The 22,174-nt window shown below is 38.7% G+C and overlaps 1 protein-coding gene across 3 annotated transcripts in view; it reads left to right on the forward strand.

The window, feature by feature from the left end:
• Gimd1 (GIMAP family P-loop NTPase domain containing 1) overlaps positions 1-22,174 on the forward strand; it is a 34,707-nt gene that overhangs the window by 7,862 nt on the left and 4,671 nt on the right. For 2 of the 3 annotated variants that reach the window (XM_039102722.2, NM_001113782.2), the window contains one exon: positions 16,885-17,279. In XM_039102722.2, coding sequence (XP_038958650.1) covers positions 16,887-17,279 — 393 coding nt within the window. In that variant the 5' untranslated portion in view covers positions 16,885-16,886. Of the gene's footprint in view, positions 1-10,054; positions 12,137-16,884; positions 17,280-22,174 lie in introns of all 3 variants that reach the window. The other variant, XM_063282220.1, reaches the window with a different exon arrangement.

The following is a 22,174-nucleotide window of genomic DNA, read 5'->3' on the forward strand; positions in this document are numbered from 1 at the left end:
CACTCCAGCTTACTCCCACAATTTCTAAATTAGAACCAGTTGGTTCCAAGGGCACTGATTTTCCACAGCTCCAAGAGCTACCTCCCAGGTTGAAAATGTAGAGCTCGTTCAGGTAGCTCTCACTGCCTTCACTCATTGCTTTGCTCTCTGTCAGACACAGCCGATAGAGTAATAGCAGCAGAGTCTTCGGTTTCCCCAAGTAAATTCCAAAACAGAGAGAATATTGTGAATAATGTTGTTAACACAGCTCATAAGCAATTGGTATAAAGAAAGGATATATAAAACATTGCTGTACCATCTAAAACTGCAATGATATATTTCCTGCTCTATAAATGAACTGCAAAATGACCAGAATAGTTAATGTATCTGTATATGCATGTTTGTATCTACACTCATGTATCTTAAAAAATATTATCATACATAGATATGTATGGGTCTATAGTATATATAATAGAATATTGTATAACAGTTATGGACTATATAAAGTCATTGTGTCAAATTAACCAAATTCAACTGCTCTATCATAATTCATACACAGTATATTTTTATTTCTATTTTATAAATAAAAAAGTCAAGGTCCAAGGATGTATAAATTAGACTAAAGCCCGAGAGGTTGAATGAGGCCAAATTTCTCACAGACATAGGTCTCCCTTTGGTAGTTAATGTTCTTTAAAAATTATTATACTTTCCCATATGCATACTATGTCTTATAGTATTCCCCAAAGCCATATCAATAAATGTTCGATAGTGACAAGAGCATTGAAAGTTATTTAATGTAGGACAATAATAAATACTAAGTACATCCACAGACAAAAGGGAAAGTATTAACTAATAATTTGATGAAAGGGGGAAGGAATCATGGAAAATAATTATGTTTTCATTAATATAGAAAACATTTGATCCCTTCAGGGGGTTATGAACTCAACCCATTGCTTTATGCATGTGTTTGGATAATATGTTCAATTCCCTTGACACATATAGAACATAATTATGAAAAATAAAACGGAAGTAAAGAATACACTATGACACACCAACCCATTTTTTATTGAAAATATTTTTTTCATAAAATATAGTATGCTCACAGTTTTTTCTCCCTCAGCTCCTCCCATATCTTCCCCCACCCCACCCACCTAACTCCTCTCCTCTCTCTCGCTCTCTCGCTCTCTCTGGAAAACACTCAGACTGGCAAACAAACCAGAATGTAAACAAAAAATAAAATAACAAAGAGAAAGCACAGGAAACATAAGTATACAACAACAAGACCTATGGGAACATAAAATCAAAAATTGTAATATAAAGCAAAAGTCCAGTAAGATTTAAAAAATGCACAAACAAAACAATATGAGACAAAATGTCTACAAAAATACCATTGAGTTCACTTAGTGCTGGCTATCAACTGCTGGGCATGGGCCTTCTCGTAATGTGACTAACATTCCTAATGTGACTCCATTGGAGAAAACCAATTCTTCCTCTGCAAGCAGATGCCAATTGGACTTAGCTTCTTGGCTGGTGATGGGAGTTTGGGTACACTTCTCCGTCTCAGGGCTGGGTCCTGTCTGACTTACACCTGTGCAGGCCCTGGTAGGCTACCACAGTGTTCCTGAGTTCATAATGTGTCCGTGCTGTTGTGTCCAGACGGAAGAGAGTCTCTTTAGTGTCATCTGTTCCTTCTGTCTCCCAACCCTACTTTTGAATATGTTAAAATCAGACAGAAAAGGCCTGTGTATAAATAACTGCCATATGTAACTGCAAAAGGAAATTCTAAAAGTATTACCAAGCACAGTGGCTGCACATACAAATTATCATTATAATATTGACAAAAGCCTGGGAGACAGATGAGAAAGATAGAATATTCAACTTCAGTGGAGTACTGAAGCAAATAAATGATTTCCCTAAAAGCTCATCTCCTTTATTAATAACAGATTTATCGATAAAAGAGCTCATCCACAATTTAAAATCAGACATTTTAAGTGTACATTTCCATAGACTTGAGAACATTCGTGGTCATGCCAACATCACCTCAATCTGACTTTAGGATATTTCCATTATTCTACCAGAAAGTGGATACCCATTGACTAGTCCCTTCCTATCCCTGCCTCAGGAAATGTCTAACCTTTCTCTTGGTGGATTAGCTTACTCTAGATATTTCATATAAGTGAAGCAGTCAAATGTGTGAAGCTTCCTGGCATCTTCAGGATGCTGCTTCCAAGACTCATCTGTGTGGTAAGACATATATAATATATAATATATATTATATATTATATATGTCTTATATATGTATTAATGTATATATATATATTACTAGATTATACAGTAACCTTGAACTTAGCAGTCTGTGAAATCATAAGGTTGCTATCAAACTGGCTTCAGCAACATGAGCAATATCTCTATACCACTAATAACACTTGCTCTTATCAGTTTCTTTTTTATTGCCATCTTGGGGAGATTGGTATCTTGTTTTGGGTTTGATTTGCATATACGGAGTGCAATGATGTTGACCATTGATTCCTGTCCTTATCCACCATTTATGTCTCATTTCTGGCAAGTATCTGGTCACATCCTTTGGTCTAATAAAATTGTTGTCATTGAGTCATAATCATTCTTCCTGTATTTATGAGCTACAAAGTTTTCTCACACTCTGTGAGTTACCCTCTCCCTTTCTTGATGACGTCTTTTGAAGCAAAATATTTTTAACTTTTATGATGTCTGATCTATTATTTTCCTCATCCCTCATGTCCTTGTAATTCCATCCCAAACACCACTGGACAGGCAGAAGTTAGAAAGATGCATTCCCATATTTTCTTCAAGTAGTTACACAGTTTTATTTTCCATTTAGGTCTACCATCCAATGTTTTTCAATTACACCCTGGTTGGTTTTTGATTGGTTGGTATGTTGATTGGTTGGTTTGTTGATTGGTTGGTTTTTTGTTGGGTTTTGTCTGTTTCTTTGTTTGTTTGTTTGTTTGGTTGGTTGGTTGGGTTTTGTTTTTTGTTTTTGAGACAAAGTCTTACTCTGTATTCCTGCCTTGCCTGGAACTCACTATGTTGACCACGCTGGCTACAAATTCACCCATGTCTTCTGTCTGACTCCCTAGTGCTGAGATTAAAGGCATATGCCAAGACACCCCAGGATTTACTTGGATGTTGGTGGTGGTGGTGATGGTGGTGTTTTAAGACACTTTCTCCCATAGAATTGCTGTGAACCCTGGAACAGGATTATGGTTTATTCTTGTACTTTCAGTTTTAATCACAGATGCACATATCTTTTATATGCTGCTAATTTTTTTTTGAGTTGTTAAAGCCAGTGGGCAAGAACAGGAAGTTGTCTTTGGTCAGTGCAGAGTTTGGGAAACCACAGGAAGTGGCCAAGAGAGATCAGACTTAGGACTAAGGAGTCAGAACTCTGCTGTAAAGAAACACACAGCCCACGAAGACTTCTGCAAGTGAAGTCTTACATATGCTCTCTATGCATTAAGCATTATGTCACTGGTTTGACATCAGTAGCTCAGTTCTTGTATATGTGTTACTAGACTAGCCCCATAAAGTTTTACTGAATCTGCTTTGGAGAGAGAAAATTAAGTGTATCCATTTCATAAGGCAGTCAGTAATATGGGGAAAATTTAAACCCAATATCTGTAAATTTTAAATAAATTAAGATAGTCTTTTCAAGTATATTTCATTCAAGAAAGTTATCTTACAAGATGTAAATTACGTATAAATTCAATTTATAAAATCTTGCCAGTTTTTCCTCTCTCTATTCCTCTCCACTACAGTTTTTGTGATGGTCTCATTTATAAGGACATAAAAATATGTTGGGATGACCTTAAGACTAGAAAAGAATTGGATTTAAAGTGTCATTTTGTAAAGATGAATTCAACAGCGATGTATTAAACTTGCACTCTTCCCTCCTCCTCCTCCTCCTCTTCCTCCTCCTCCTCCTCCCCCTCCTCCCCCTCCTCTTCCTTCTCTTCTTCCTTTTCCTCCTCCTCCTGTTCCCCTTCCTCTTCCTCCTCCTGCTGCTGCTGCTGCTGTTCTTTTCCTATAACAGGATACCCAGTTCTGGCTGATGTAAACTGTAATATAAAACTTGGTTTTAGCCCCTGAGTTTTCAGTCCACAGTCAGGATAATGAGAGCTTTGCCTTCATCCTGTTTAGTAGGAAAGGGGGGTGGTTGTGGGGCACAGGCTGGCATCTGCAGAGGAGAAGCCAGAAGGCCAGCTTTGCTTTACCATCTCACCATAACTAATCCCATCCCACAAGCATGAAAACTCACTCAAGGAAAGCCTCATTCCTCTGAGGAGGTCTCTTCACTCAGATTGCTCATGCCACTTCGAAGCTGGCATCATGCGCCTTGATGGAAACAAAGCCAAATTCAGCCCTTGCATCTACCTCAGAGAGACTTTGTAAAACACATTTTCAGGTCACTGCCCTGACCTACAGCAGCCCTGTGAAGTTAATCATTGCTTCTCCTTACTACAGAAGTAAAGGGGCTTGGAAGTGCCCTTAATTTCTTTAACCGATTTTCTACTTACGTTCCTATTATGCCTCCGATAGAAGTACCCTCTTTTCTTTGAGTGAGCGATTCTGCTCCTACAAGGTCAAAAGGAGAAGAAACAAGGCAGCGAAGCCTTCACCCACTGATTAATAACAATGAACTGAAACCCGAGTGTGTTTCCTTTTAGTTTCGATAAGAATTTTTATCTTGGGGGCTGGAGAGATGGCTCAGTGGTTAAGAGCACCGACTGCTCTTCCGGAGGTCCTGAGTTCAAATCCCAGTAACCACATAGTGGCTCTCAACCATCTGTAATGGGATCTGATGCCCTCTTCTGGTGTGTCTGAAGACAGCTACACTGTACTCATGTACAATCAATCAATCAGTAAATAAATAATTCTTTTTTAAAAAAAATAATTTTTATCTTATGAAATACAAACAAGATTGAGAATACAGATTTACAAATAAACCTTGTATAATTTATGCTGCCTCGCGCTCTGATTTCCAGAATGTAAATCGCACACCCAAAACACAGCAACCACTCAACATTATGACTTATATTTATTAATTAATTGTTCATCTATACAGCAGGAATGAAGACTCTCCAGAGCTTTTTTAAAATCTACAGTTTTTACATAAGCTGTAACAAACATTTGTATCTTGTTTTACTTTTCAAATAAAATTACTTCAAGATAATATTCACTTTAGATAGCAGTGAGATTTACTTAATTGTTCTTAAGGCATACAAGCAAAACACAGATGTATTCTTTCACATTGTGTGCTGTGAATACTGGTCATGGTACTTAATTATGGTGCCAGGATGTAAATCCATCTATGTATTTATTTAACACTCTAAACAGTTTTTATTCTGTGATTATAAAGTAAATTCTATGTACACCACAGAATTCAGAAATAGCTCTAAAGAATATCTTAGTCCTTAAAAAGAAGTAGTATGACCCAGGACTGAAGATAGAATTAGCATTATACAAAGGACCACCATGGGTCGTGAAGCTGTTACTCTCTGACATATGTAATCTGTTTCTCACTGTTCGGTTGTCCAAGTTAAGCTTCCTATCAAACTGTATGAACACAGTCTTTATTCCGTTTTCTAATATCCTGTATACCTTCCCCCTCTGGCTAGAAGGTGAAATTCAACTCTTCCCCTGCATCTGCAACAACAATATGTTTCAGATGCGTTTCCCCAAATACGATGGGCCACAGTTTCTTTCCGAGCCCAGCAATTTTATAGCATTACTGTAAAGCATTGACTTCAATTTCATATAATCATGCTTGGCACAGAGAGTGGCTCTGATCCAGACATATTCCGTTTCACCTTTTAGGAGTTATGTAAATATCATATGTCTCTTTTCAAACTTTACCACTTCGTTGTTGCATACTGACCTCATCTCTCACAGACCACACAGCGCATCAACCTTAGCGTTTGTCTCTTTGTGCTTAGCTCGTGGGGGCAAGTGCCTGAAAACCATTTTTAAAACTTCCCACCCACTCTCTGGCTCTGAGTTGTAAATCACACTTACCAATTTCTGGGGAGCCTTGGCTGACAAGCAGGGCGTGATGAACTGTGTAGACCGTGATTACAGAGCTTTAGTACCAAATCAGTAGGGGGTGGATTTTAACACTAGAGTCATTTATAATAGTTTGGGGGTATGTCCTGGATCCCTTTCTATTGTTACACTGTGACTTGGGAAGGAGTCTTTTCTAGAGATTCTTCATATGGAATGACACTTGTGCCTACAACACACACTTGTTATTTGAAGTTAAAAAATGCTTATAAAGCACTTATCCCATGCCTGCTTAGTGGTAATTGTCCCATAAAGAATTTTTTGGTATTACTATTATTAATATTGTTGCTGTTATTGTTGTGTGTTGGAACCTGTATGATTACAAACACTGAGATCAACAAGATGGGTACCAAACAGAAACCGAGCAGATTATTATTGTCAACGTTACAATATCTTTGGACAAAGTCTCTTTACAAAACTCTATAGTTCCTGATTTTCTGCTTTACCCATTCGCTCGAAATAGTTCTAAGGAAAGAAGAACAAAAAGAAAAGCTCTTTTTATATGTACAGATAAATTGCATGCACACATACACACACACACACACACACACACACACACAAGTATACTAATACACTAAAGGAACCAGGTTGTAAATTTACTATACATGTATTTTCCTAAAGATCCATTTCAGACTTTAAAGGTACAAAAGTTAATTGTGTTTAAACACAAAGAAAGCATTTCTTGTTGAATAAATAAAGTCCCTCATCACACTAACATAACCTCAACACCCTAGCCACTTCTGAACAGAAGTGGAGAACTAGTTCTAGAAACAAGGGTCATTGAACATTAAAAGATATTAAAATGTGGGTAAAATAAGTGTATACCACAAATCACCAAAATGTGTGCAAGCAGGGTCAAATTACTGTGGTAGAATTTTTAAGTAGTCCAAGAATCAGTTCTAGAACGCTGTTCAGTTCAGCTATCTTCTTGGGAGTTTTATAAGTCTTCTGAGGATATGTGGTATAGATTATAAATTATCACAAAGCTCCACGCAAGAGAGAATTTCCCCTAATTTCTTTTAAGACGGCAGCGTATTCCTGAGCATAAAACAGGACAAATGTAAGATGACTAGAGCTGCAGAGAATGGAAAGATGGCTTCCTGGGGAAAGCACTTGCTGTGTAAGCATGAAAACCTCATTAGTTCCCCAACATATGCATAAAAGCAAGCTGTGGTAGTGTAAGCCTGCAACCCAGCCATAACATTGCGAGCCAGACATTCTCACTGAAACACTGAGCCCCATGTTCCATGACAGAGACTTCCTTTCAAAGAAAATGTAGAGAGCAACATCAACTTGTAGCCTTCTTATAGATGTGTGCACATACATGTGTACACACATGCACGCCACAGAAATAAAATAGTAAAGTTTAAATATATAATGCTATAAATCAATTTGATTTATTAATAAAGTTTGTTAATAAAATTATACATTTTAAATATTATAAAATTGAATCAGTAGTATATTAAAAAGCAGGGTGAGTTAAGTGATTGACAAAAACTGCTTTTGCCTCCACACAGTTCAAAGATTAAGGCTTTTTTCTTCATGAATGCTTCTCATTGCAAAAGAGTTTCTTAAAGAAAACGAGTAAATGGAAGGAGTGCACAGTTAGAAACAAGAAATGTCCCCAAAGGAGCCAATAGCTCATGGTCCCCAGCAATTGATACCCAAAAGTAATTCTACATCCCTGTAGTTTATTAATTTTTATTTCTGCATTTATAGTGCTTTGAAAAATATGCACTATATCTATAGTTTGAAAAGATCTACAAAATTCTGTTCAGAATAAAACTAAGCAAATTACAGCAGAACAAAATCCAAATATCCTAACTGTTCTGCATGGGGATGTGAATGTTGGAAGCTACAAGTTACAAAACTAACCTGCTTTGGACTGAAGTCTTCATTCCCATAGTCCTGTCCAAACCTGAACATTCTTCATTGCTCCAACAATATTCAAGTTAAGATTATTTGTCTAGTATATTTGAACGTCTGACCAGTGTCTCGATAAAAGTGAAACCTGATTCCTTATTCTAAAACCAACTTGAGCCATGTCATTCAAATCACAATCAGCCTCAACCTTCTGGTCAGCTGAAAGTTCAAATTTGTGCAGTACTGGCCAAGATTAAAACATAGGCCATCGTAGACAACCTGGCTACTTTATGGGTCTTATTATTATAAAAGAAAAGGCACTAAAACCACCACCCCCAGAATACCCAGGATGGATCTATGGCTTCAGTGACATATGTAGCCGAGGATGGCCTTGTTGGGCATCAGTGGGAGGAGAGGCCCTTGGTCCTGTCAAGGTTTGATGCCCCAGTGTAGGGGAATGTCAGGGCAGAGAGGTGGGAGAGAGTGGGTGAGTGGAGAAGAACCCTTATAGAAACAGGGGGAGGGTAGATGGGACAGCAGGTTTCTGGAGGGGCAACTGAGAAAGGGAAAAATATTTGAAATGTAAATTTAAGAAATCCAAATCCAATAAAAGAAAAAATGGGAAAAAAGCAAAACAAAAAGAGAAAAATGTTTCAAAAAATATAAGAAGAAATATAATCAGAGCAATGAACCAATGAAAATGAAGATTCACTAAAATGTAAGCACATTCATTAACCAAATTGCTATCTGGCAAAAATTGCTTATAAAAATTCATTTGATAATGATGTGGAATTTTATTGAATGTATAGACAATTTGTAGGCTTTGTTCATATGCGCACATACACATGAACACAGAGAGATATATGCATATGTGCATGTGTGTAAATAGTGACTATATACCAGTGGTTCTCAACCTTCCTCACACTGCGCACTCTTAATACAATGTCTCATGTTAAGGTGACCCCAAGCCAGAAAATTACTTTTGTTACCACTTTATAACTGTAATTTTGTTACTATTACAAATTATATGTAAATATCTGTGTTTTCTGATGGTCTCAGGTGACCCTTGAGAAAGGAACATATTCCACACTCCGTTAGGCGTAGCGATCCACAGGTTGAGAACTATTGCTATATACAATGCCTATGTATATAAGTTTGAAATCTAATACTCAGCCGCTAAAGTGCTGTCATCTCAAAATATAAGATTTTGTGGATTATGGGAAGTCTAATATCCTCTGAATGGCTTCTACAAGTCCCTGGGAGGCACCAGAGACCTTCCATTTGTGACTTAGTTGTCACATGGCCTACTGCCATCTCCAACTTGTGTGGTCCTTATCCTAAGATAATACATAGATCATCATCATCATTATCATCACCACCACCACCATCATCATCATCACCACCACCACCATCATCATCATCATCACCACCATCATCATCATCATCACCACCACCATCATCATCATCATCATTACTTTTCTTTAGTCTCTACCAAGTAAAATGAAATAAAAAACAAACCTAAAATAAAAATGGAATGTCATCATATTAATGTCGAACATTAGCATTTTCTCCTCTGAAGTTGTCCCCGAATTCTTTCCATCTTCTGGTTTAGGAGATTCTCCCAGGCTGTCATGCTGCAATCCCTATTCCAGGCCACAGGCCCTTCTCCTCCCAGCATTAATGTTTGCTTGGCTTTCCCACTTCAGCCACCAGCAGGCTGGCATTGCTTTCCGTGATTTTATCTAATATTTTCAGGATCAACTTTAATTTTCTTAAACTTGGAGCAGCTTTCTAGCATGCATCCTGAAACCATCTAATTAAGGATAATGCATTTTTAGTCCTGAAAAACATGTGCGTGTGCTTGCACGCCCATTCATTAAACCGTGTTCCCAGGTGTGTTTATAGACACTTTTCTAGAAATTCAATGAGTGTGCTCTACTGAAATGGTGAGACTATTGGGCGTGCATGTTAATTATTGAAGAGTTTATGTTTTATCACACCTTGGTTTATAGAAGCAGAAAAGGGTTCAGCTGTGGCGACAGTGACAAAGGTAAAAACAAAGAACCTTTGTCTGTTTTCTTCTCCTCACTCTGATACTGGGTCTCTGGATTTTTAGGCACTTCCATTTCCTGATATTCTGACATTGACTCCACGAGCTTAGACTCTAAACTGAGTGGCTACCAAGAAATCCTACACTGAGGTAAAATTACTACCATAGGAGGTGCCATTAGAAGATCTGTAGGGAGACTTCCCTGGGATAGTGGCAACTCAGCTGAACATTAGGGCATCAAGTACTTGAAACAGAGGTGGGAGTCATGGGAGGAGGAACATTCCTTATACACTAAGCAGATCTGATCTCAAAGTGTGTGTGTGTGAAGGAGTATATGCATGTATATCTGTGTGTGTGTGTGTGTGTGTGTGTGTGTGTGTGTGTGTGTGTGTGTGTGGAGTATATGCATGTATATCTGTGTGTGTGAGAGAGATAGAGACAGACAGAGAGAGACAGAGAGACAGAGAGACAGAGACAGAGAGACAGAGAGAGACAGAGAGACAGAGAGACAGAGAGACAGAGAGACAGAGACAGAGACAGAGAATGACCCAGTCTGCATGTGGAAGAGGACAGCCACTCCGTATGTCAGACTAGCTGGCCATGAGCTTCCAGGGATTCTCCTGTCCCCACATCTCTCTTCACTATAGGAGCACTGACTTCCCGTGAGGATCCAAACTCGGTCCTTACACTTGCACCTTAAGCCTTTACCCACCAATATGACAGCATAGTTAGTAAAGTCAGTAAAAAGGTACTTTTTCAAGTTGTTCTTTTCACCCGATTCAAAGCAAACAGCAAGGAAAACAATAATATTGTTAGCTAATTTATTTAATATTTGTCATTTTCCTCCTATGAATCTATAGTCTCAAATCTAATATAACATTAGACAATGTGTCTAAACATCTGCAGATCCGGTGACATTCATAACTGTGCACAGTCCACTTCCTTTTATAAACATCAAATTTCCTTTTATACTCCTTCCTTCTGTATTCAGCAATGACCTAAACTCTCATCCCAAAAGTGAGAGGTTTAAAAATTAGGGTCTGTGTGTGCTTGCTGCATTTCAAAAAGGAACACGGAAATAAAGGCCTGCTAGCTCCCTCTCTTTAAAAAATAAAATAAAGTCCACCCTACAACGGATGCAGGTTGCTGTAGACGATTGGACGTCAGTTTAGACTTTGAGGCAGCAACTTGAATTCTGACTGAAGATCCCCTTCTGAGGGAACACGCTGCTACTGCCACCTGGGGGAGGTTCTTTTCTACTTCGTTCAAGAGAACCAGTTGTTCACGAAGGATGGATTCCACTAGCATCTGCCTTGTCAGGTCCACACAGGAAGAGGAAGGCCCAGCTGTCTCCAGAATGCCTTCACAAAGTACTATTTGATAGACTTCTGAGGGCTGTAAAAAAGGGCTAGAGTGTAACTACAAAGCCTCTTCAGTATCTCCCACGTGATGTGAATGAGTCTGGGGAAGTGTGGACTATATAATGACAAGAGGAGGAAGAAAAATCTGAGATTTTTTAATATCAAAAACAAAACTAATTTTAAAGAAAAACTATTTAATGGCACCTTACAGTTCACTGTGTACCTTAATTATGTCATCAGTAGTTGCTTATGAAATTGCATGTCTTTGAGCACACAGAATATTTTAACAGGCTAAGTTGATACATTTCAAATATGTGGAAATAACCTAGAGAATTTTCTTAGAAAAACTCAAATTTGTGAATTTAACTTTTACATAGTCTGTAAACAATTATAAACATGTATATATTCACCAGCATTTTTCATGAAGTGACATATGGTTTATTTGTTAAAATGGAAAAGTTTTAACTGTCACTAAGAATGTTTCATGCTTTTGCTCTGGGTACCTTGTTACTTATTAGAAACATACTCAGACTTTAATTCTGGAAATACAGGTTTCAGGAAGTATTGATTAAAAGGATGGTCCTGTCAGATAACATCCGTAGGCTCTGATTAGAAGATAGCTAATCACTTATAAAGAGGATGTCTGGTGACAGATTAACTAAACGAAACGATGAGGTATCAGTCCCCTGCTAGTGCCACACAGTCAGGAGACCAAAGTTCATCTCAAAGGATAAACTTTACCAGTTTCAAGGAAGTCTGTAAGAATACGTGTCCAGGATCAAAAGGGGTAAGTGGATTTAAAATATATTATATATGTGATTGGGACTAAACAGAAATGAACAGCAACTTGATGCTGTGACACAATCGAAGGAGCCGAAGGAAGGAGTGGCTACCTATGTGTTGTTCGACTGTGGTTTCTTGAAGATAAGACCTGGAGATCCTGGGTGAAAAACCTTAGAGAACAAGCAAAAAAATAGCTAACACCTCTTAAAGTATTACCGAGGTTGTGTGATAGGTTACCAGTAGCTTTGCTTATAAATCGATAAAAATGGCAAGCGGGCACGGGAGGGCTTTCCGTCTTCTGATATTTTCTTCAATCTCCTCCTTCAAAGTCTTGAAGTTTTTATATGGCAGGTCTTTCTCTTGCTTGGTTAGTTACCCCAAGATAGTGTATATTATTCGTGGCTATTGAGAAGGGTGTTGTTTCTCTAATTTCTTTCTCAGCCTCTTTGTCATTTGTGGACGGGGGGGCTATTGATTTTAAGTTAATCTTGTGTTCAGCCACTTCGCTGAAGATGTTTATCAGCTGCAGAACTTCTCTGGCAGAATTTTTGGGGTCGCTTATGTATAGTGTCATAGAATCTGCAAATGGTGATACTTTGACTTCTTCCTTTCCAATTCATATCTCCTTGATCTCCTTTGGTTGTCTTTCTGCTCTGGCTAGAACTTCAAGTACTATTTTGAATAGATAGGGAGAGAGTGGGCAGCCTTGCCTTGTCCCTGATTTTAGTGGAATTGTTTTAAGTTTCTCTCCATTTAGTTTGATGTTGGCTATGGGCTTGCTGTGTATTGCTTGTATGATTATGTTTAGCTATGTGCCCTGTATCCCTGATGTCTCTAATACTTTTAAAATGAATGGTGTTGGATTTTTATCAGACACGTTTTAGCATCTAATGTGATGACCATGTGATTTTTCTCTTACATGATGGATTACACTGACAGATTTTCATAGGTTAAACCATTGTTGCATTTCTGGGAAGAAGCCTACTTGATCATGGTGGATGTTTATTTTGATGTGTTCTTGGATTTGATTTGCAAGTATTTTACAGAGAATTTTTGTATCAATGTTCATAGGGGGAATTGGTCTGAAGTTCTCTTTGTTGAATCTTTGTGAGGATTAGGTATCAGGGTGACTCTGGCCTCATACAATGAGTTTGGCTATGTTCTTCTGTTTCTGTTTTGTGGAATAGTTTAAGGAGTATTGGTATTAGCTCTTCTTTGAAAGTCTGGTAAAACCATCTGGCCCTAGGATTTTATGGGTTTGAGAGACTTTTAATGACTGCTTTGTGATATTGATTCAGACAATTGTCCATTTTCTTTAGATTTTCCAATTTTGTGGAACACAGGGTTTTGGAAGTATGACATAAAGGTTCTTTCAATTGCCTTGGTTTCTGTTGTTATTGCCCTCCCCCATTTCGTTTCTGATTTTGTTAATTTGGATATTCTCTCTATGTCCTTTAGTAATTTTGGATAAATGTTTGTCTATCTTGTTAATGCTTGCAAAGAACCAACTCTGTTTCATTGATTCTTTGTATTGTTTTCTTTGTTTCCATTCTATTGACGCTAGCCCTCAGTTTGTTCATTTCCTGTCATCTCTTCTATCTGTTTGCTTCTATCTGTTCTAGAGCTTTCAGGTGTGGTCTAAGGTGCTAACATGAGATTGCTCCAATTTCTTTATGAATGCACATAGTGCTTTGAACTTTTCTCTTATCTGTGCTTTTGTTGTGTCTGCTAAGTTTGGGTATGTTATGCATTCGTTTTCATTGAGATCTAGAATGTCATTAATTTCTTTATTTATGCCTTGATCTCATAGTTATTCCGTAGTGTGTTGTTCAGTTTATATGTATCTATAGGCTTTCTGTTGTTTCTGTTCTTGTTAGTATCCAGCTTTAATTCATGGTAGTCTGATAGGATACATGAAGTTATTTCAATTTTCTTGTGTGTGTTGAGACTTGCTTTGTGACTGGGTGTATGGTCTTTTGAGAATGTTCTATGAGGTGCTAAGAAGAAGGTATATTCTTTTGTTTTGGAATAAAGTGTTCTGTAGATATCTGTTAGGTCAGTTTAATTCATAACATCTGTTAGCTCCATTATTTCTCTGTTTAGTTTTTATCTGGATGACCTATCAATTGGTGAGAGTGGGGTATAAAAGTCTGTCACTATTAATAAGTGAAATTCAGTGTGTGGTTTAAACTTTAGTGGTGTTTCTTTTACAAATATGAGTTCCTTTGCCTTTGGGGCATGAATGTTAAGAATTGAAATATCACTTTGGTGGATTTTCCCTCTGATGTGTATGAAGTGTCTTTCTCTATCACTTTTGATTAATTTTAGTTTGAACGTATATTTTTTAGATATTAGAATAGCTATACCAGATTGTTTGTTGGGTCCACGCTTATGGATCAGTTGGACTAACATAGTAAAAATGGCCAACCCACCAAAACCAATCTATAAATTCAACACACCCCCCTCCAAAATTCTAACACAATTCTTTACAGACCTTGAAAGACCAATACTCAATTACATATGGAAAAAGAAAAAAAAAAACCCAGGATACCCAGGGTAGCTAAAACAATCCTATTCATATGGAGAACATACAGAGGTATCACCATCCCTGACCTTAAGTTGTACTTCATAGCTGCAGTAATATAAACCACATAATACTGGCATAAAAACAGGCATGCTGATCCATGAAATCAGATTGAAGACCTAGATATAAATCTACACACCTATTGTCGCCTAATTTTTTGACAAAGAAACCAGAACTATACAATGGTGGAGAGCATCTTCAGCCAATGGCATTGGTCTAAGTGGATGTTGGTGTATAGAAGAATGTAAATAGATCCGTACCTATCTCTCTGCACAAAACTCAAGTCCAAGTGGAGCAAAGACCTCAACCTGACACCAAATACACTGAAGAGAAAGTAGGGAATATTCTTAAACCCAGCGGCACAGGAGACAACTTCCTGAACTGAACATCACTAGTGCAGGCGCCAGGATCAACAATTAATAAATGCTACCTCATGAAACTAGAAAGCTTTTGTACAGCAAAAGATGCTGTCAATAAGACAAACAACAGCCCACAGATTGGGGGATGTTCTTTACCGACTAACTCCACTTCTCACAGCGGGCTGATATCCAGAATATAAAGAACTCAAGAAACTAGACCTCAACAAACAATCTTAAAATGAGGTATAAATCTAAACAGAATGCTCAACAGAGGAATCTCAAATGTCTGAGAAGCACTTAGAGAAATGTCCAGCATCCTTAGCCATCAGGGAAATGCAAATCAAAACGACTCTGAGATTCCACCTTACAACAGTCAGAATGGCTAAGATCAAAAACACAAAGTGTCAACTTTAACTATGTTAAAAATCTCTTTTAATTCTAAGCCTCGTATTTAAAATTAAACTAATTAAAGCGAAGCTAAATGGACTGGACATGGTGCCTCGGATCTGCGGTCACTGCATTCAAGGCAGGTGAATTCAGATGAATTATTTGAAATTAGTTCAAGCTACATAGTGAGTTCAAGGTCAGCCTGAGCAAGAACAAGACTCTTGTCTCAAAAGATTAGGGAATGCTGGAGAGATGATGCAGTGGCTAAGAGAACTGGCTATTCTTCCAGAGGACCAGCATGTGACTCCCTGCACTTACACTCGGGAGCTCACCACCATCCTTAACTCCAGTTCCAAAGGCTCCAACGGCCATCTCTGGCCTTTGTAGGCACCAAGCATGCGTGTAGTACATACACATTCACGCAGACAAAATACACAGAGATGTAAAAAGAGATAAATTTAAAATTCAAATAAAGAGAGAAAGAAGAGAGCTGAACTGGCTGTTTCTTCTACTGTTCTTCAACAGTGAGAGGATTTCAAATCCTCTCCATGGATTCCGGATCGCAGTAATCTCAGTCCTGAATTGTCTCCTCCACCATACCTGGGCACCAAGATGTCCCTGCTAAGTGAGCTTGTCTTCATGGGATTTGGCTTTCCCCTCCTTTTCCCGCAGTGAGTCCTTCTCAGACATTCCTCGCTTCTACTTATTTTCCCTTTACATTCCCCACCATCAGTTACTACTGTCCCAATCCCTGCCCTGTCTTGAGACATCCATACTGGAGCACACAGCCCTACTTATGCTACTGAGAAGGAGGAGGAAGCTCATTTCAGGCAACACAGGAAGTGCTCTCCATCGATGGATGCTGCTTTAGTAGATTTACCCAATCATAGGCTGAGAATAGTCAAAGACAAATTATGTCTTTGGTTGCATACAGACTTCCTTTGACTCTCAAAATATAGAGAATGATGGTGCTTACACTTTACAGTTAGTTTATACTAATTAATATAATCTAAATAGCATTTAGAGCAGTGGTTCTCATCCTGTAGGTCTCGACCCCTCTGGAGTTCTAAGACCCTTTCACAATGGTCACATATCAGACATCCTGTATAACAGTTACTTACATTAAATTTTATGAAAGTAGCAAAATGATAGTTATGAAATGGCAACAAAATAATTTTATGATTGAGAGTCACCATAGTGGGTTACCTCATTAGGAAGGTTGAGAACCTCTGGTTTAGAGTATTATAAAGGGTGCTCTGTATAAGTTGTTTAAATACTACAACATTTTATATAAGTAGGTTGAGTATGAGTAGGTTTTGGTAAATTCTGGGTCAGTAAGTCATCCCCCATAGACACTGAGGGACAACTGTACACCAAATATCCCAACCTAACTGTCCTTGTGGTGCCTCTGTTTATTCACAGCTATGATGGACGCCAACAAGATGATCATCAATTTGGCTGTCCTTGGCAAGACTCAGAGTGGGAAAAGTTCTGCTGGGAACGTTCTTTTGGGGAGTGCTGACTTCTACAGCAGGTTTGCTCCAGGTTCTGTAACCAAAGATTGCAGCCTGGGTCGCAGTTGTCATATCCATGGCTTCATGCGTCGAGGAGGACACGAGATTAGTTTGCAGATACAGGTATTGGACACTCCAGGGTATCCACACAGCAAGCTGAGCACGAGATGTGTAAAACAGGAAGTAAAGAAGGCCTTGGAGCATCACTTTGGACAAGAGGGTCTCCATCTTGCTCTGCTGGTCCATAGAGCTGATATGCCTTTCTTCGGACAGGAAGCATCTGACTCAGTCCAATTGATTCAGGTAATACAAAGATGTAATTATACCAGCACCATCCTACATGAAGGCATTATCTTCATAGGTAAGGCCTTGGGCGAAAGTGGTTCAAAAGATACTTGAACTATAAGGTGTTAACCATAAGCAACAGTCAGTAAAGGGGATTTTTTTTCTGCTAGGAGTTCTATTTTGTCGTTTCTTTTAGATCAGTGGTTCTCTACCCTCCCAATGTTATGACCCTTTAATACAGTTCCTTATGTTGTGGTGACCCCCTAACCATAAAATTATTCCAGTGCTACTTCATAACTGTAATTTTGCTACTGTTATGAATCTTAATGTAAATCTGATATGCAAGATATCTGATATGTCAGCCCGAGGGGGTTGCAAATCACCACTCAAGAACCGCTATTTTAGAGGGATTCAGTCAGTTAGTCTACACTCAGTCATAGACAGAAATTTTTAGACACTAATTTGTTGGAGGTAAGCCTAAAATCCCTAAAAACCTTGAACTTGAGAAAGTTTGCACAATGTAACCCCTGGACTCTACCCACCAGAATCAGCTGGGCAATTTGTTGAAAATGCAGGTTCCTCCATGACTATTGAAATAGCATCTCAAGAGTGAGATCTGTGTACCTGCATTTCCATGTTTTCATATAGGCTGATGAAAACAAGGCGAGGTTCAAAACCACCAACTGAAATGCCCACACACCATGCAACATCAAGAGGACAAGGTGTTCTAATTCATCAACAAAAGCACATGTGTTCACTGAGGACTGTCATGCACAGCACTGAGTACTTGCAAGGCAGGAAGCCTAGCTGCAAACAGCTCATAATGGAGAAGGGGCAAATATATGTCAAAAATGACAACGTGTTAACTGCCCAGGCAGTGTAATGGGTAAGGGGAATGACACAAGACTGGGCACCATGGCAAATGTCACAGGAAAGCTGTGCACGACTCCCAGGAAAGAAACCCGTAATTTCCCATGTTCACCCGCTACAGCACTCGTATGTAGGTCTTATTCCATCCATGAACTACAAAGACTTTAGGCAGAACCTCGATGGCATTTGTCGTATTTGGTTACACCAGTTTACTTGTTCACTTATTAGCAGTTGCAAAGTTGGGGGTTTCATTCTTTAAACAGTTAGCAAAGGGTCTAGGGAAAGGAAGGGGGTCTTGGCATGGCCACAGCCCAGAGGAGTGAAGAGTGTATGTATTTATACTGCCAGAAGTAGTGTAGTAAACGGGCCCGAGTAGACTATCGTGTTCAATTCCTGGAAATCATTCGTTGATTTGCTTGGTTCTGGCCAAGCTCTTGATTCTCTAGACAGGGTTCACCCAAGTTTAACTGCTGGGCCTCCGAGTAGAAGCTGCTCTAGTCACTGAGTTCAGATGATTAACTTAGTGACTGTCATTAGTGAAAAACAAAAGATTGGCCCAATTGGCAGACACACCATTTGTTTCTCAAGGGTTATATGTGTTTTTTAAAAGTTTAGGGGGAAACCATGCATGTGGTTACAGGAATGCAGTGGAAAAGTTAGGGTGACTAGAACAAAAACGTTATCATGCAACTCCTGAAGAGTCAAGTCATGCTGTCAGCAGTAAACAGGACGGTTGCAATTAAGATACAACGTGAAATCTAAAGCAACCATGAAGCGCCCAATACTATTAAAACTTGTATTTCAAAGTATTTCTGGTAGAAATTAAGTGTCAGGACATCTGTACCAAATAACCAGGATAATTTTAAGGACAGATTTATTGTTCTCTGAAGCTGCATTACACATAAATTCCCAACCAACTACTCAGAAGCCATCTTGACTCTCTCCATAGCCATCCTCACACTTTCCCATAGTACACTACGCTGAGCCCAGGATTTCAATATTATACACTTTGGAAATAGATTCTTCAAATGCCATTATACAGAACCTCATAATCCACAGTTTTCCTACAGTGCGATTTAATTCATACTTGTCTCCTGTCTTCCGAGATGGTCTCTGAATAGCTTTCCCCAGTAGCTGTCTTCCTTGAGTCATTGTCTTCCTCAGGAATTGAAGACCAACATGAGAAGGGTGGAAACCAAGTTCAGATCCTGTTTGGTATTTTTGTAATAGAATAAATAATTTCTCTTTTTTTTCTGAACATCAGCAGACAAAGTTTATGAATCCTCAGAACAGCCCCATGAGTGCTGGGAGTGTTTGCAGACCTATTTGGAGCACCTCTTGGTCTTCAAATGATGGACTCTGAGGTGCAGGTTGATGCTTATGCTTCTTCCTGAAGGTGCCTCCGTTACTCATGGCAGCCAGCTGTTTGTGCTCCCAGATCAGGAGATGTCAGATGTTTTCATATTTGACAAGATGAAAAGCAGATATCTAAAGAAGTGTTAAGGCCCATGGGTTCCAGGCTTGTCCCAGATTTCTTTTCTTTCTTGGCTGATAAACAAGGAGAATGGCGTAACTGTTTTTTCCTTTCTGGGTGAGGGAGGAGTCCGACACAGAAGGATTGACCTCATCTTTCCTGTGCTCTTCTGTTGTCTCCTGGTTTGTGCTTTAATACTCTGAAGAGGAGTCATAGTGTGCCAGCTGTGACAATTGAAGCATCCCTCCAAATGGTATGCTTCTTTACTTAATTAGGTCCATAACAATTTAGAGACGTGAGTTGTATCCTCCAAAGTAGGAAAGGACTGACTCCCATGAGTGTTGGTAGGAAAATTATCTGAGTGTTAAAAAGAAAATTCATAAATGTATCAGAGAAGACATAATAAAGACTCCCCCAATAAAGGGCCAGCATGAGGGAGACAAAGTCACTCTAGGAACTGAAACGATGAACTGAATAGAATCGATATTCTTTTGCACAATCGATCATAGACAGTATAATTACTGTGAATGAGAAGACTTAAGAAATTAAGAAATTATTTTTGACTTGGGATCAACAGCTCAGCTGTTGATATTGTAGGTGGGTGCTCATAAAACAATAGGCTCACAAAGGCCAGTGATGGGTCTGTCTGCATGTACTAGAAAAACCTCATGGACCCATTTAGCAGTTGGAACAAGTCTAATGTTACTATCCTTTCTTAGTTTTCCATTTACGGTCACAAAGGATGCTGATTTTATTGATATTAAAGACTTCTATGCACTAGCGTTAGTTAATCTCACATGCTTAGCACGGAGCTCACCTTGTAGGAGAGTCACTGAAAGTTGCAAAGCACCCCTGTTATAACTGCTACTCTTCTGCACTGAGATATTCACTCAGTCAAGTGAACCACAGTGAGGTATAGCTTATTATAGATGTGAAGAAGATGGCATCTGTTATACACACCCATGTTCAATCTCCTTCTTACCTACTCGTTTGCACCGTGACCTTGGGTAAGGAACTTCTCTGAACTTCATTAGAAGTAGGTATGAGTTGGAAATATCTACTTAACTCGTTCCTTTTTGGATTTTGACATGAGCCTGGCAGTAATAATCCTTTGAGACACTGTCACATTGTGTTTAGATATGGGGATTATCATTTTATATTACTATTAACCAAGGGTTTGGCAGTCAGGGAACCTTTCTTAAAGGCCCAGGCCTGCCGGTAATCAGCCATCTGGTTTCCAATTGAGCCACTTAATTAAGCCACAAGGCCTTATTACTCTCATCTTTAAAATGAGGCAATTTGGATAGATGTTTTCTAATGTTGAATATTCCCTGATTCTGACTCGAGATGTTATCACTAAAATTTGACTCTGGAAAGAAAAACTGGTATTTTAAGTGAAATGAGAATAAGGGAATCACACACACACACACACACACACACACACACACACACACACACACACGTATGATCCTTATTATTTTCCTATTCTTCTTTGATAACTTTTTTCTCAGCTGATGTAATTGTTGGCTTTTTTCTAAAGTTTCCCCCTAAAAGGTCCAGATGCTATGATTTCATCAACCACAAACAAATGGGGCAGGGCTGGTGAGGTCCTGAGAAAATGAACAATTCCTGGAAAACAACGTTTATATCCTAACTCACTGTCCCAAAAGGACGAGATGGCCTCCTACCCACTAGCACTGGGAAACCAGACAATCCGTGGTTGTAGTGTTTCCAGTCGGCTTATTGCTATATTTAAATTATTATCACCAGATAAATTACTTTTACTTATTTTGCTCTTGAATTTCTTTTGAGACATTGATCAGCTGTAATTGTTCAGTCTCTGGGTCCACAGAGAACATGTTTGGCCACTGATATGGCGACTATCACCAAGTGACACTGTGTTCAAACATTCAACTATTTCCTGGCCATAGACCAATCTAAAGATTATAAAGTAAATCAGCCATTCTTTTCTGGTTTGGGCAATAACTCAAAAGTGCAATTTCTCTCACAGTTTAAGAGGTAAGTATCCTTTCATAAAAAATTATCAGTCTGTAAAAATGTCCCAGTGGCTGAACACACAGGCCCGTGAGTGGTAGGGCACTTAGTACTTCCACTCATTTATCCTGAGTGAGATAACTTTGGAGTATAAGAACCATCTATGGGAGAAAAATGACAAAGAAGGAAACATGTTGTTACAGAAAACCAGAGACTATGAGAGTTGCACCACGTACTTTTTAAGGTATTAGCTTAGTGAGAAAAACATTGTGCTAAGTGATATTGTACAAAACAGTATTTTAGCATGGACTTTTATTATGACGATTACTCAGAAATATTTAATGGCGAGTATGGTCTTCTGAGAGCTATTAAGATGGTGGGTTTGGGGCTGGAGAGATGGCTCAGCGGTTAAGAGCACCAAACTGCTCTTCCAGAGGTCCTGAGTTCAATTCCCGGCAACCACATGGTGGCTCACAACCATCTGTAAAAAGAGATCTGATGCCCTCTTCTGGTGTGTCTGAAGACAGCTACAATGTACTTATATATAATAAATGAATAAATAAAAATTAAAAAA

Source organism: Rattus norvegicus, chromosome 2 (assembly GCF_036323735.1).
Source record: "Rattus norvegicus strain BN/NHsdMcwi chromosome 2, GRCr8, whole genome shotgun sequence".
NCBI classification, from domain to species: domain Eukaryota; kingdom Metazoa; phylum Chordata; class Mammalia; order Rodentia; family Muridae; genus Rattus; species Rattus norvegicus.